The sequence below is a fragment of the Engystomops pustulosus genome, chromosome 11 (genome assembly GCF_040894005.1).
Source record: "Engystomops pustulosus chromosome 11, aEngPut4.maternal, whole genome shotgun sequence".
NCBI lineage: Eukaryota > Metazoa > Chordata > Amphibia > Anura > Leptodactylidae > Engystomops > Engystomops pustulosus.
In genome coordinates this window covers 55,621,824-55,635,333 of record NC_092421.1, presented here as the reverse complement: position 1 = coordinate 55,635,333, position 13,510 = coordinate 55,621,824, and the positions used below count along the sequence as shown (strand labels likewise).

The 13,510-nt window shown below is 40.4% G+C and overlaps 1 protein-coding gene across 2 annotated transcripts; it reads left to right on the top strand.

The window, feature by feature from the left end:
• The first annotated feature begins 1,734 nt into the window (after positions 1–1,734).
• LOC140106467 (proton channel OTOP2-like) lies at positions 1,735–13,165 on the top strand. 2 transcript variants are annotated; one of them, XM_072130919.1, is made up of 6 exons: positions 1,735–2,145; positions 4,083–4,219; positions 4,455–4,513; positions 5,277–5,401; positions 6,014–6,441; positions 11,075–13,165. In XM_072130919.1, the coding sequence occupies exons 1-6, from the start codon at positions 1,761–1,763 to the stop codon at positions 11,258–11,260; spliced, it is 1,320 nt and encodes a 439-aa protein (XP_071987020.1). In that variant the 5' UTR covers positions 1,735–1,760; the 3' UTR covers positions 11,261–13,165. The 2 variants fall into 2 exon arrangements, with proteins under 2 accessions (XP_071987020.1, XP_071987019.1); XM_072130918.1 differs by having other exon boundaries at positions 6,014–6,960.
• The last annotated feature ends 345 nt before the right edge of the window (positions 13,166–13,510 follow it).

The window sequence follows — 13,510 nt, the reverse complement described above, 5'->3', positions numbered from 1 at the left end:
CGCTGGAGTTCACAATCTTCTTCCCAGTGTATGCAAGTGCTTGGCTTGCGACACAATTTAAATGTTAAATCCTGCGGTTTATCCGAATCGTGTGCGACATGATCCCCAGCGCAATCCCCGAAAAGTCGGGTAACTCGATGAAAATGCGTCCGCCAGTAAATAAGCCCCAATTTGTTGAGGCATTATTCAGTCAGTGTATGGAGGTATCATTAAGCCAGTTTATGAAGGTATTGTTTAGTCAGTATATGGATTTATTATGTAGTCAGTGTATGGAGTTATTATTTAGCCACTGTATGGAAATATTTTTAACAACACACAGTCAAGGGTGGTCTTAAATTTTAAGAGCACCTCCTCCTATTTCAGCCCTGAGTAATCTCTAAAAGGTCGGCTAACTGCAGTAATAACCTCACTAGGACATAGAACATCGAGTGGGATCATAACAAAAACACACATAGGTAAGATAATAATTTACTGGACTGTGTCAGGTCTCCATATAAAGCTTGTGTACATTGCCAGACACATGGAAATTCCACTACTGTCCTCTTAATATCATTGTCAGATTAAATGGGGTTAATACTAATTAAATCTCATGTAATGTAATTATTAAATTAGGTCTTAAGAAGGGTTAATTAGATTGGAGCAATTATAGCACGGTTAGGTCGGTTGCGCACATGCGTCTTCATCCCAACAAAACGCAATCCATGTTTACCAATCCAAATGCGAAGGAGCTAAACGTAACTCAGCATGTATATACATATGCATATACAGAGCAGGTTTGTCAGGATAAACCAGCTTGTGTGCAACCTGCCTAGGGGTATGTGCCATTGATGAAATTTCCATTATCTGGATAGGGCTTGCACTTGGTGTAAAGAGAACCCCATTCAGATGGATGGGACTGATTTTTACATTACAAAAAAATGACTCAAATAATTAACATATTATGAGAATACACATAAATTACAGTGATGGCACAAATATAACAGCTATGCTATCATATGTTGGTACTAGCTGAGATATACAGCCTGCTCCTTTAATCCGGATCACTGAAAATTGTAATCCAATCCTTTAAATAGTTGACCACATTGTTTTTTCTTTCTCAAAAACATTGTTGTACCTCTCCATACGTTGGGAATTCTACTGTAGTCCAGAACTTATATAAAATGGTGGAAAGTTGTTCAAGGTTAAATTACATCAAAAGAAAAGGGAGGGGGGGGCTGTCTCTGTCTGGAGAAAACAAGGTTTAATCTCCAGAGGCAAAAAGTTCTAATGTAAGAACTGTAAATATGTGGAGTAGCCAAGCTCAGGTGCTGATCACAGTAGGGACAGCAGAGAGCTTAACACAGGGTCTAGATGCCTTCATACATCAAAATAACATTGATAGTTTTCTTATAATTTAGAACTGTGTTCCCTTACATCTATTCTCAATCCCATCTCTTCCCTTTCTTGGTGGAACTTGTCTTTTTTTCAACTGTACTAATTACGTAAGTTAATGCTCCCAGGTATAAGGATATGTGTCGTCCTGTTGGGCAAGTGGACAACTGACTATTCTGTAATTTTACAGGGGCTTCTTACTTGGTGTAAGTCCAAACTCATGGACATTTTTTACATTGCTACAAACTAGCTAAAGGGTTCACAGAGCCTTTTAAGTAATATGTTTTATGATACTCTATTGATAATAGACTATTCAGGGCATAAGTGTCATAAAACTAATAGTTAATTACTGAAAATATTTTTGTCTGACAAGAAACAGTTTCATACAAATGATGAACCCAACAGCGCAAAGCTGCACTTTGGAAGCACAAGATGTCAACACTAGAGATGTGACTTGTTCACCAGACTCCCTGTTTTCCAGTATTAGCATCAACAGCTCAGAGACTGAGAGAGGGACATGGCATCACTCTGCCAACCCAAGAACCACCATTCTCCTCTCATTGCTCTACTTGGCCCTCCTGACATTCTTTGGCAGTGCCGTCCTCCTGGCAGAGATGCGCCATCACAACCCTCAAACTCACAATGTTCAGGGATTTCTCACTGTTCTCATGTTGACTTCCTCCGCTTGGATGCTATGGTTTGCATGGACATCTGCTAAAAACAAAAAAATTAAAATGTACCAGGATCACCAGGCTGGAGCTAGCTGGTTGAAAGGTATGTAATGCATTCTTCTTATCTACCACAAAATGTTTGATTTACTTACAGAAAATGCTAGGAATTTGGCTTTAACATTGTAGTAGAAATGTCTAGCATTGGATTAGTCTTTGAAACTGTTATATGGGATTTTGATAAATGAAGAGTTAATATTTGGAGCACTCTATCTGTGGCACCTATCTAAAGTTTTAGCTACAGCAGCTACAACAACTCTGTTGTATGACTATGGAGGATCTAGTGTGTCCATGCATTCCAGAGACACTTATTTTCCTAACAGATAACTCTGTAATACTCCATTTCCCCTGTGAGGGCACTGTAGGGACTCTGGAAACTTAGAGGGTCATTTATGAGTTTGGGACGGAGGGTGGCGCTGGAAATGTGCTATAATCTTCAGTGTGATTTACGTTTGTGGCGCAAGGGATTAATGATTTGGTGCACAAACCAAAAGATTAAGAACTTTCTCCACATTCATAAATGTGAAATAGAACTTCCTAGATTTACTTTTAGCTACTCTATTTGTGCGCCAAAAATTGTTCCACAATATCAGCCGGAAGAAGAGCTGGGAAAGTGTTGGATTCATAAGCAGCAACTCAACTTTGCACCCAAAAACAGAACAAGTCATGAGTGTTAGAAAACCACCAAAATTGTTGTGCCAAACCTTCTAAAAGAGGACCTGTCACCTCTAAAAAGTACAGCATATGCCACAGTGTTACACTGCTAGTGATATCGGAAATACCCCCGATAATGCTAACACACACAATTGAAAACGCCGGACCGTACTGTAAGCGGTCGGGCGTATTCATGAGGGGGCGGGATTAGGGGCGATGACTGCCGTGTGAAGCTCGGCAGTCACCACAGGCCTATGGAGCTGGAGGGTGGTCCAGGGGAGAGACAGTGCCTCGGACCTCCCCCTCATGAATACAACCGACCGCTTACAGCGCGGTCCAGTGTTTTCAATTGTACAGCGCTGCAGTGTTTGTTAGCGTTATCGGAGGTTTCTGATAACGCTAGCAGTGTAACACTGCAGCATGTGCAGTAGCTTTAGAGGTGACAGGTCCTCTTTAAAGGGAACCTGTCACCAGGAGACCCATTTTTAGCACTCCCCCAGTCCCCACAGAGCATAGTTATACACTGCCAAAGTGTTTTTGTATAAAAAATAGGTTTTACAGAAAAAAAGATATGTTATATTGTACCTTTCATTAGCATCTGCTGTGTGACTAGGCAGTTGCCAATTGGGAGGAGCTGGAAAGGAGCAGTTCCCCCCCCCCCCCCCCACCCTTGGGAAGCGTGACCTTTTCAAATATATGAATAACTCTCCACACTCGGGATTGGCTGTAGAGGAGCAGGGGGCGTCGCTAAGCCCAGTGATGGGTGTTTTCATATATTTGAAAAGGTCACATGGAGAAGCTGTTCCCCAAAGGTGGGGGGAAACTGCTCCTTTCCAGCTCCTTCCAAAAGGCAACTGCCTAGTCACACAGCACATGCTAATGAAAGGTACAATATAACATATCTTTTTTTCTGTAAAACCTATTTTTTATACAAAAACACTTTGGCAGTGTATGTACTATGCTCTGTGGGGACTGGGGGAGTGCTAAAAATGGGTCTCCTGGTGACAGGTTCCCTTTAAGTAAGGAGCTAGAGGCGCAGCAAGAAAAAAAGGAAATTCTGCCAGTTTTCCATCTGACTTCTTTACTAATCACAACTGATCACTGGGTTTCCAAGCAGTGGGGCAAAATTCAATGCACTTCTCACTAGGGTACTCTTATAGAGACATAGTATAGAGATATAGTTCAAAGCTCTCTTCCTCCTGCCATATATAACAGCAGTAGGAGAGCGAGGCTGCTGGTTGGTGACTACAGTAGTCAGAGTGAGGAAGGGGGGGGGGGGCAGTGAAGCAAAGAGTTGCTAGATACTGTGTAACTACTATGTTTCTACAGGTGGATTGTGTCTTTTTGCCCTGGCAACACTTGTTCTAGACTGTTTAACACTCGGGTACTACCATGAACTACATCATTGTACCTCGGTATTGGTGACTTCATTCCCTATCGTTCAGGCTGTCTTCACAGTGATACAGGTGAGACATAAGAGTAAAGTATATACCAACAATGATGTATAAGAACTTTGAAGGGATTGTACAACCATAGTCCCACCATCTAGGACTGTTTACCGTCAATATGATGCAAGTGATTGAAACTATGTTACAATGCCAAATACATAAATCAATTAAAGGGATTGTGGCAGAAATATGTGTCAAAATGGTTCTATGGTTCATAGAAAACTTGATTTTTCTTTTGTTGTGCCCCATCAAGGTCTCTCTCCTCTCATTTTATGCCAAAGTCTGTATACAAGAGAAACAACAGCTGAACAGGTAACAATACAGACATAAGACATGAACATGCCCTATGTTTGGTCAGTATTGTTTTGCCCATCATAGTCTTCTAAATAGATATATGTAGATTGTGTCCCGACACAAAGATCAGTAGACAACTCCACATAGTGGTCTGACCAGGTTACTGCAAAGCAGTTCTCATATATTTAAATGGAAACAACAAAGCTGCAGTGACTCAATTCAGCCACTATATGGGGAATGGTGCTGTCTGATTCAGTTCATGTTCATGTGATGTTCAGTTCAACTCTTTTTTTTAGTGGTGCTGTTGTTGCATCCCCCAATCTGATATTTAGGACCTTTTATATGGATACATTCTTAGCCAGTAAACTCCCTTTGAGGAATATGAAGTACAAAATGTTGATAGTTTTATACCTGTTGCCTAGGTCTTACTGTTTGTGCAGTCAGAACATAATGATCATTATACAACTATATTTCTTTAAGGTGTTTCATTAGCCTACAATAACCCGAGGAATCACTGCGGACCTCCCACTGTTTGCACCTATGGCATAGAGTCTACAGTATCTATGGTATTCATCTTAACCCTCCCAATATGTAGTCCCCAGAAGAACTCATGTAAGCAATGAGGTTTAAGTAACGCTATTGTTGATGTCATCAAGTGACATAATTGACCACCTACCTACTGATATCAGCAACTACCCCTATTTAACTGCCTGAAGGGGCATGGAAGGGTGAGTAATATTAGACAAAATGCTGTTAGGATGTATTCCTCTCTTTGTCATAGGTTCGGTCTGATGCATGCACTAGCCACAAATATACTAATGTGGATGAGTGTTGTCCTAGATGAGTCTATGAAGCATTTGCAAGAAATTTATGACATCCAGAAAAAGAAGATGAACATCTTAGAATGTAAGTTTTACATCATTCTAGAACAGTGGTGGCAAACCTATGGCATGGGTGCCAGAGGTGGCCCTCAGAGCCCTTTTCGTGGGCACTCAGGCCATCGCCCTAGGAAAGAGTTCACCAAACACTGAATCTTCCTGCAGTCCCAGGCAACTGAAGAAATGGTGCTCTCAGCGCTATTTTAAAGCATCATTTCTTTGGCTGTTTGGAACAGCGGGAAAAGTTTGACGGTTTTCACAGAACTGCATTATCTTTGGAGATCATCCTGCTGGACCCACCATTCTTCCTGTACAGAGAGACCCTGGAAAGAAGCTACAATGATGGTCTGAATGTGCCCTCCTTCCTTCAACTGTATTGATGGCCTCGAGGGGCCAGTACGATTAAAAGATGTGGAAGAACAGGTAGCAATAAGTTACTACTTAAAATTCCATGTTGGCACTCTTCAGTAAATAAGTAGATTTTAGTTGTAGCTTGGGCACTCGGTCTATAAAAGGTTCGCCATCACTGTTCTAGAACATTGTCCATAAAGTTGTTACATTATGTTTGCTTTCTTTTTTCTCTTTAGTACATTATCTATTTGTTGTATTGTTGTTTACTGTGTGCCCATTTCACTTACAGGGGTCCACACAAACAGCTGCACCTGCACCACAGACCTGTGCCACATCTTCTCTGAAGGAGCAGACTACCTGCACCCCTTTAATATTGAGTTCAGTCTCTTCTCGTCTACGATGCTGTATGTCATGTGGAAGAACGCAGGGAAGACAAACTGTCCTGCATCAGTTTCGGGACACGGCAAAGCCACTCTTCACATTAATGGAGTGTTTGTAGGTCTGATTTTGGGGGCATTCGCCATATCAGCCACGTTTGGAGTCATGATTAGCTTTGGTGTCCTCGCTAAGTCACCTGAGACCGTTCCAGAGGCCTTGCGTATCTACTACCTTTTTAACTCAGTTCTTCTATCTGCCATGTTCATCGCCTCTGTCATTGGCATTGTGACATGTAGGCTGCAGAAAGGCCTTCGCTTTGATGACACGTCTAAGAGTGTGGTGAGGAATCTTGATATTACTCTTCTGATGGGAAGTTCTTGTGGTCCATTGATGGTTTCTGTCTTTTCACTAGTGGCCATATTCTTCCTACACATCGAAGGGAACCTATTCATTCTGGATCTCTGTTTCTCTTTGTGTAAAACCGTTCAAGTCCTTGGCCAAAATCTCTTTATTACAGAAGCGCTTTATTCTGGACTGGGGCAGAATAAGACTGCATCCCATGCCTGGATCTACTCTATATCTGGAGTTACTGAGGGCATACAACATGGCACAGATAACTTGTCCGCTAAGTATGACCACATGAGCTTAAACTCAGGAAATGGGGGCAGTGTGAACAACTACAAAGGTTTGATAGACTTGGGTAGAGACATTCCAAAAAATCAACACTCTACAAGCAGTGTGGCAGATGCTCCCCAAAACAGGCAGGTGGTTAATGAAGAGGACACTGCGCCATTTTTGAGAACTAGAAGGAAGATTTTGCAGAATATATCAATACTGTTAATCTGCTACAATATATCGGTAAGTGCCAATTAAGGACTCGAAGATGAGTTTTATGGGGATGAGTTTTATGGGGATGAAATATGACAACAAAAGTATTAAACACACATGGATGCAGCCAACAGTCATGTAAAAAATACATTTGGGTTATTAAAAATAAATAATTGAAATACACTGACATATACAAACCACTATAGAAGAGTCTAGAACATATTAACACACCAGTAGATGGCAGCATCAGTACCACCTCCATGGAATCTCATAGTTTACAGAAATTTACCTTACAAGGTAGCTAAAAGAGGCATGGTTTTCCAAATCCCATCCTAGAAAACTTATTTGCATTTTCTCAGAAATTTATCGTGAAATTTGTGGACTGAATGTATGCCAAAACTGATGGGCAGCAGGTAATAATCAAATCTTCTTGAATAATAATTAGTATGCTCCTTTTACACAATTATATAGTAGAGTTGCATAGTAACAGCTGTCCCGGTATACAGCCTAATTTAGCCAAATACATTGTTAATGTATAGCTTCAGCCATAATCATTCACCTAAACAGAGAGGTCACCTATCTACCCAGGTGAGGATGCACAATTTGAAGGATCGTTCTTTGACCACTGAGATGCAACTTTCTTAATCCATTGCCGATGAGCGAGTTCCGAAACTTTAATTGTGCATGCGGGATTTCACGGACTGAACATTGAATAACTGGACTGATTAGAAATGCAAGTTCATTCCATAAAATCGAGAATCAGTCTGAAAAATCCCGTAAAAATGCTCAGAGTTAGTTTCCCCGACCAAAATCTCTTTGTGGGAAATGAGCTTTAAAGTAGAAAAATGAGTTTGAGAGTGCAGAAGAGTTAAGTTTTATTTTACACTTGAAGGGGTAATTAATAGTCTATTTTTTATTCTTCCTATCATATACATTTCTAATATACACTAGTAGTAGCACATGTTTCTTCCAACAGTAGAAATTCTTTCTGTAGATTAGAAAGATCAAGCCATGTGTAGGGGCTTGTTCAGATGTGCATTTCTTACACGTTTGACCCTATCCGTGAGTTCCATAAATAGCATACTGACCTTTTTATTTTTTAAGGGGCTATTCAGAGTGTATCTTTTTAAGACCCGTGGTCCATTGGATAGGAAAAAGGCAGCATGCACTACTTTTTATCATTCATCCGGACCAAGGACTTCCGTAAAAGTCAATGTCCCAGATATATCAAAAGCTGAGCAAACCGCTTTAGTGCAATTGTACCGTGTTGCAGTAATGTGTTGCTAACTCCGATTAAGCACTACAACACCTCTTTATATGCACATTTTTCTGTCAGACACAGTGGGGCAGATTTACTTACCCGGTCCTGTCGCGATCCAGCGGTGCGTTCTCAGTGGAGGATTCGGGTCTTCCGGCGATTCACAAAGGTAGTGCGTCCGATGTCCACTAGGTGTCGCTTCTGCGCTGAATTCCATCGGAGTGCACTGAAGTTCACCGCCCTACCCTGGGTGCAGGTAAGCGCGTGTCAAGCGACACTTTTTTTTGTTAAAAATACAGCGTTTTTTCCGAATCCGTTGGGTTTTCTTACGGCCACACCCCCGCATTTCCGTTGCGTGCATGCCGGCACCGATGTGCCACAATCCGATCGCGTGCGCCAAAATCCCATGGCAATTCAGGGAAAATCAGCGCAAATCGGAAATATTCGGGTAACGAAAAGCGATTCGGGCACTTAGTAAATGACCCCGACACAAAACTGGCGCAAACACTTTATAAATACATTTGCAGATTAGACATTCTTTTCAGTGCAAAGTTAAACAAAAATCTGGGCCGATGAGCTCACATAAAAAAGTATGTAACACAAATTACATCTTTTCTGAGATGTTGCTGGACAACTTGGTTTATTTCCCTTACATTTTTGCACATGGACTACAAAAGGCAGTGTTTTTTGCAGATGCGTATCTGACACGTATGCTTTGCATGGTCCATGGTTTAAAGGAAAAAAAAAAAACATGGTGTAAAATACAACAGAAAACTGGCCAATAAATGTGGCCCAATATGCCACATTTATTGGCCTGTTTTCTGTGGTATTTTGCACACAAATACATGTACAAAATGTTTGCACTTGTATTTATGTGTTTGCAACAGTTTTGTGTTGTGGCTGCACTGTGTCCTCTGCAACGCAAAACTCTGCACCTAAAGGGGTGTTTCAGTGCCGATTCGGACCGTCTGCACATTTATGTTGAAAAACTGGTGCATAGTCGGTGTGTGCAGGGTGCGCCACATTATTGAAGACTTAAAAAATCTGGCGCACCCTGCACATTAGTGAGGCAAACTTCTCTATGTGCAGTTTACCTCACTAATTATAAATGTGGCCCATTATATATCATCTGGTGTTCATACATGTGATTTACAACATGGCTGGGCGTCTCTGGGCAAAGTTGTTATGTTGTTGATAAAGTTAACTGAAAAAAAACGACCAAAAAAAAACTGAACAGACAGGCAGAAGGATATGAGATTTGTGTCAGACTCTGACAGACATGATCCTTCTCCTTAGTAAACACACATCCACCTCTTCTATACACCTGGCGCCATGTTTATCAGTTCTTCTTTGTCAGTTCTTCTCCCAAAAACATTTCACAAGCACAAGAATGTGCTGTACCATGATTTTCTTTAGGGACCAGCAACTAATGTCATGCATTTGTGAGGAAAAATTTCAGTACAAGAATCTATAAAAATAAAAAAGGATGACCGTCCGATTCTCTACACAAAAAAGACATAAAGAAATTAAATTATCAATAATGTTAGTCCAGAAAGTTGCCAATTTTTCACAGCCTCTATAACTCCCTCAGTTTAGTCTCCTAATTTTTCTGTCAATCCTTTACATCAAAGAAGGTGATTTGGGATCCGCACTAATTCGGATAAGTTGTAGTACTAAGCATAAGACCACCCATAGAAACAGTAGAGTGTTCTTTAATGGAGCAGAGAAGAGAAGAGTCATATTTACTTGAGATGAGTCAGCTTTAGGGGCTGAAAGGGAAGTGTCACTTAAGACACCCGTATTTTTGGTCCTATGTATCTGTGAATAACAGAATTGGAGATGTGGATAGTTAAAGACATGGATGAAAATATAAGCTTCAGATAAACATCCAGTTCCCGCCTATTTCTTAAACTGTCTGTATCTGTGGTTCTGTAGCATTCCCTTTTCAACCTCTTAACTTGACTCATCTCATAGTATCATCATAGTATATATAAGGCTGGAAAAAGACGCAAGTCCATCAAGTCCAACCTTTAAGAATTAAATAAATGTTTTATCCCCGTAACCCGTGATATTTTTTCTCTCCAGAAAGGCATCCAGGCCTTTCTTGAACATGTACATAGAGTCCGCCATAACAACCTCCTGCGGCAGAGAGTTCCATAGTCTCACTGCTCTTACAGTAAAGAACCTTTGTCTATGGTGATGGTAAAATCGCCTCTCCTCTAGGCGTAGAGGATGCCCCCTTGTCCTGGTCACAGGCCGAGGTATAAAAAGATCTTTGCAGAGATCCTTGTACTGTCCGTTCAGGTATTTGTACATTGTAATGAGGTCTCCCCTCAGCCGTCTTTTTTCTAAACTGAATAATCCCAAATTTTTAAATCTGTCAGTGTATTCTAGTTCCCCCATTCCCCTAATAATCCTGGTTGCTCTCCTCTGCACCCGTTCCAGCTCTACTATATCCTTTTTATACACTGGTGCCCAAAACTGTACACAATGCAAAACAATACTCTTTTCTGCTCATTTTTACGAGACTCCCGAGTTGATATTTTACAGGAAAATGTTCAAGATTTCACAATAAAAGGGTAATTGTAGAAAGAACATTTCCTAGACTACCTCATGATGCTGGTAGTTCAATGGTGTAAATCTGCCACAGCCACAGAGCTTCTTCATTGAATTAGGATACGAGGTATACCTCATACCTATTCTTGGACTTTCTGCCTTGGGATAAGGTATAGCCAGAGCACACTTCCATTATTTCCCCTATAGCCCAGATTAATGAAACTCTATGTAATTTTTTAACAAAGGTTGTTCACCAATCAAATCCTAATGTCACTTGTGATGTCATAAGACGTGTGTGCAGTAATAACACTTGCTCTGTCTGATCCACAGGTCTGGATTTTATACGCTTATGGTACCCGGCCGCACCTGGTGAGCCAGATAGAGCAGTCCTTTTATGGCTTCACCCTCTGGGTCATCATTGTGAAGATCTCTCTTCCGCTGGGCATCTTCTACCGCATGCACTCGGTGGCCAGCCTGTTTGAAGCCTATTGTAACATATGTGAAGCCGCAGCTTGATAAGAGCCATGCCATGCCTTTGTTTTCAATACTTTCCTCTATAATCCTATAATCTTGGCATTTACAACATGGACAACGCAAGCACATTCACACACACGTTCCACTCCATGCTATTCCAGGACAATGGACGCCCACAATGAAACCTCATCCTCACAAGACAAGTTATTGACCCTTTTCTTAGAGCTCTAGACTATGATCTCCTTCTATTATTCCTCCTAAAACTTTATGAATAACTTGGCAACTGGATGTTACATTTCTACTCGTCAGAAAGGATCTGGCAACACTTATTGGACAGTATCAGACTGTATACAGTCATACCCCAAATTAGCTATTCACATTATTCAAATTAATTTCTAAGAGGAATAACAGAGTGACAGAAAACAGAATTCTAAAGAAATTTTGCCTGTGACCCATAACATGTTTTCTCCATACAAAGAGAAAAGTACTGTAAATGGTTTTAGCCAAAGTGGGGCCCAGGGAAATACCAAAAGTGGGGCCCCAAAACAAAACTATTTTATGAACAGTCAGAGAGAGATAGATACAGTAGAAGAGAGATTAAAGATTGATTGATTGATTGATTGATTGATGGAAAGATAGATAATAGGAAATAGATAGATAAATAGAAGATATATAGACAAATAAACAATCAGCTAGATAGATAAATGGTTAGATAGACAGATATATAGATATGAACTAGACAAATTATAGGAGACAGATAACTAGACAGATAGATGATAGATAATAGACATATAGACAGGAGATAAATAATAAGCATCTACACCCATGCATTCAACCAAGGAGATTCAGGGTGCGTTCACACTTGTCTGTGCGTTTTCAAATGCATCAGAACAACTGAGAAGAGGAGATTTGCATAATTATGTAGCTGTTAACATTGTGTTTACAAAATACTTCTTAACTTTGTATTAACCTTGTGTTAACATATGTGTTTTGAAAAAGCATGTGTTACTGCCAAGTTTAAATGCACCCTAAAAGAGCAATACATCCTCTGCCCACAAAAGTCCACATGCAGGGGGCCCCTTTAGGACAAAGAGGCCCTGGTGAAATGCCCAGTTTTCCGCCCACCAACGCCAGCCCTAGTAATAGAGATGTTACAGTGGGGGAATCGTATACAAATCTTTTAAAATATATACAGGCTACATAAATATATATTATATAATCAATATTTCTGATTGCTGTGTAAATGTTTCAACTAAATGTAGACTGGAATTAATAAAGTTATGAAGATAAAGTTAAAGGTTCTGAAAAATGATAATGGATGTGTCCTGACTGATGTCATCTGATGCTGTTATAAAGGAAGTTTCCACCAAGTTTGGAGCCCCTAAACCAACAGCGTGTCGTTATTCTACTGGGGTTAGATCCTAAACTTGGTAGCTATGGGTGCCATTTATCATTTTGGCACTGATTATAGGGGTGATTTGCACTACATATTGTGCTGCACAGCTCTATTGTATTTGGCACACTGCAAGATGAACAAAGGGGTTTGGAAGTTGATGGACTTGCTTTTTGTCAGTCTAATTAAGTGCCATAAATAGTGCTGGGAAAATAGAAGTGCAGGGAATTTGCCAGGATTAAAGAGCTATGCCCAAATTGAGAGTTTCATAAAAAAGCTAAATTGTGACACCATCATATAATAGATGGTGCGCACATGGTGCGGAAACAAAATTAAATGGTACAAAGGCAATAATAATTGTCCCCCTATGATTTCAGGTATATTCCTTTCAGAATTTTAACAAAGGGATTCTACATTACTAGTGGCATTGTACATGTGCCAGGAGATGGTGGCGATAGGACTGGGGCTCATCTCCGACAGATTAAATGTGTAATTTCTAAACAGAGCAACGGATTGGGCATAGGGACATGAAGGTTACCTTCATGTTTCACTGGTTTCAGTAGTTATATAGTTATATAGAAATATTCTAAAAAAAATTGTCTCTGTGGACTATTATCTGTGTGTCACCTGCTTTGTTAAAGGGATTTTTCAGCTTATCCCTTATTAAGAGAGAAATATAAGGGATACATGTAGAGATGAGCGAGCACTAAAATGCTCGAGTGCTCGTTATTCGAGACAAACTTTTCCAGATGCTCGAGTGCTCGTCTCGAATAACGAGCCCCATTGAAGTCAATGGGAGACTCGAGCATTTTTCAAAGGGACCATGGTTCGGGAATAAAATGTGTTAATTAATTGAAAAAGAATGTCTTCTGATAAGTTAGCAGATGTATGCAAACATC

Coding starts and splice junctions, on each gene's coding strand:
- LOC140106467 (XM_072130918.1), top strand. CDS start 1,761: ATGATGAACCCAACAGCGCAAAGCTGCACTTTGGAAGCACAAGATGTC. Junction 2,146..4,082: donor TGGAGCTAGCTGGTTGAAAG/GTATGTAATGCA, acceptor ATGTTTCTACAG/GTGGATTGTGTCTTTTTGCC. Junction 4,514..5,276: donor GAGAAACAACAGCTGAACAG/GTAACAATACAG, acceptor TCTTTGTCATAG/GTTCGGTCTGATGCATGCAC.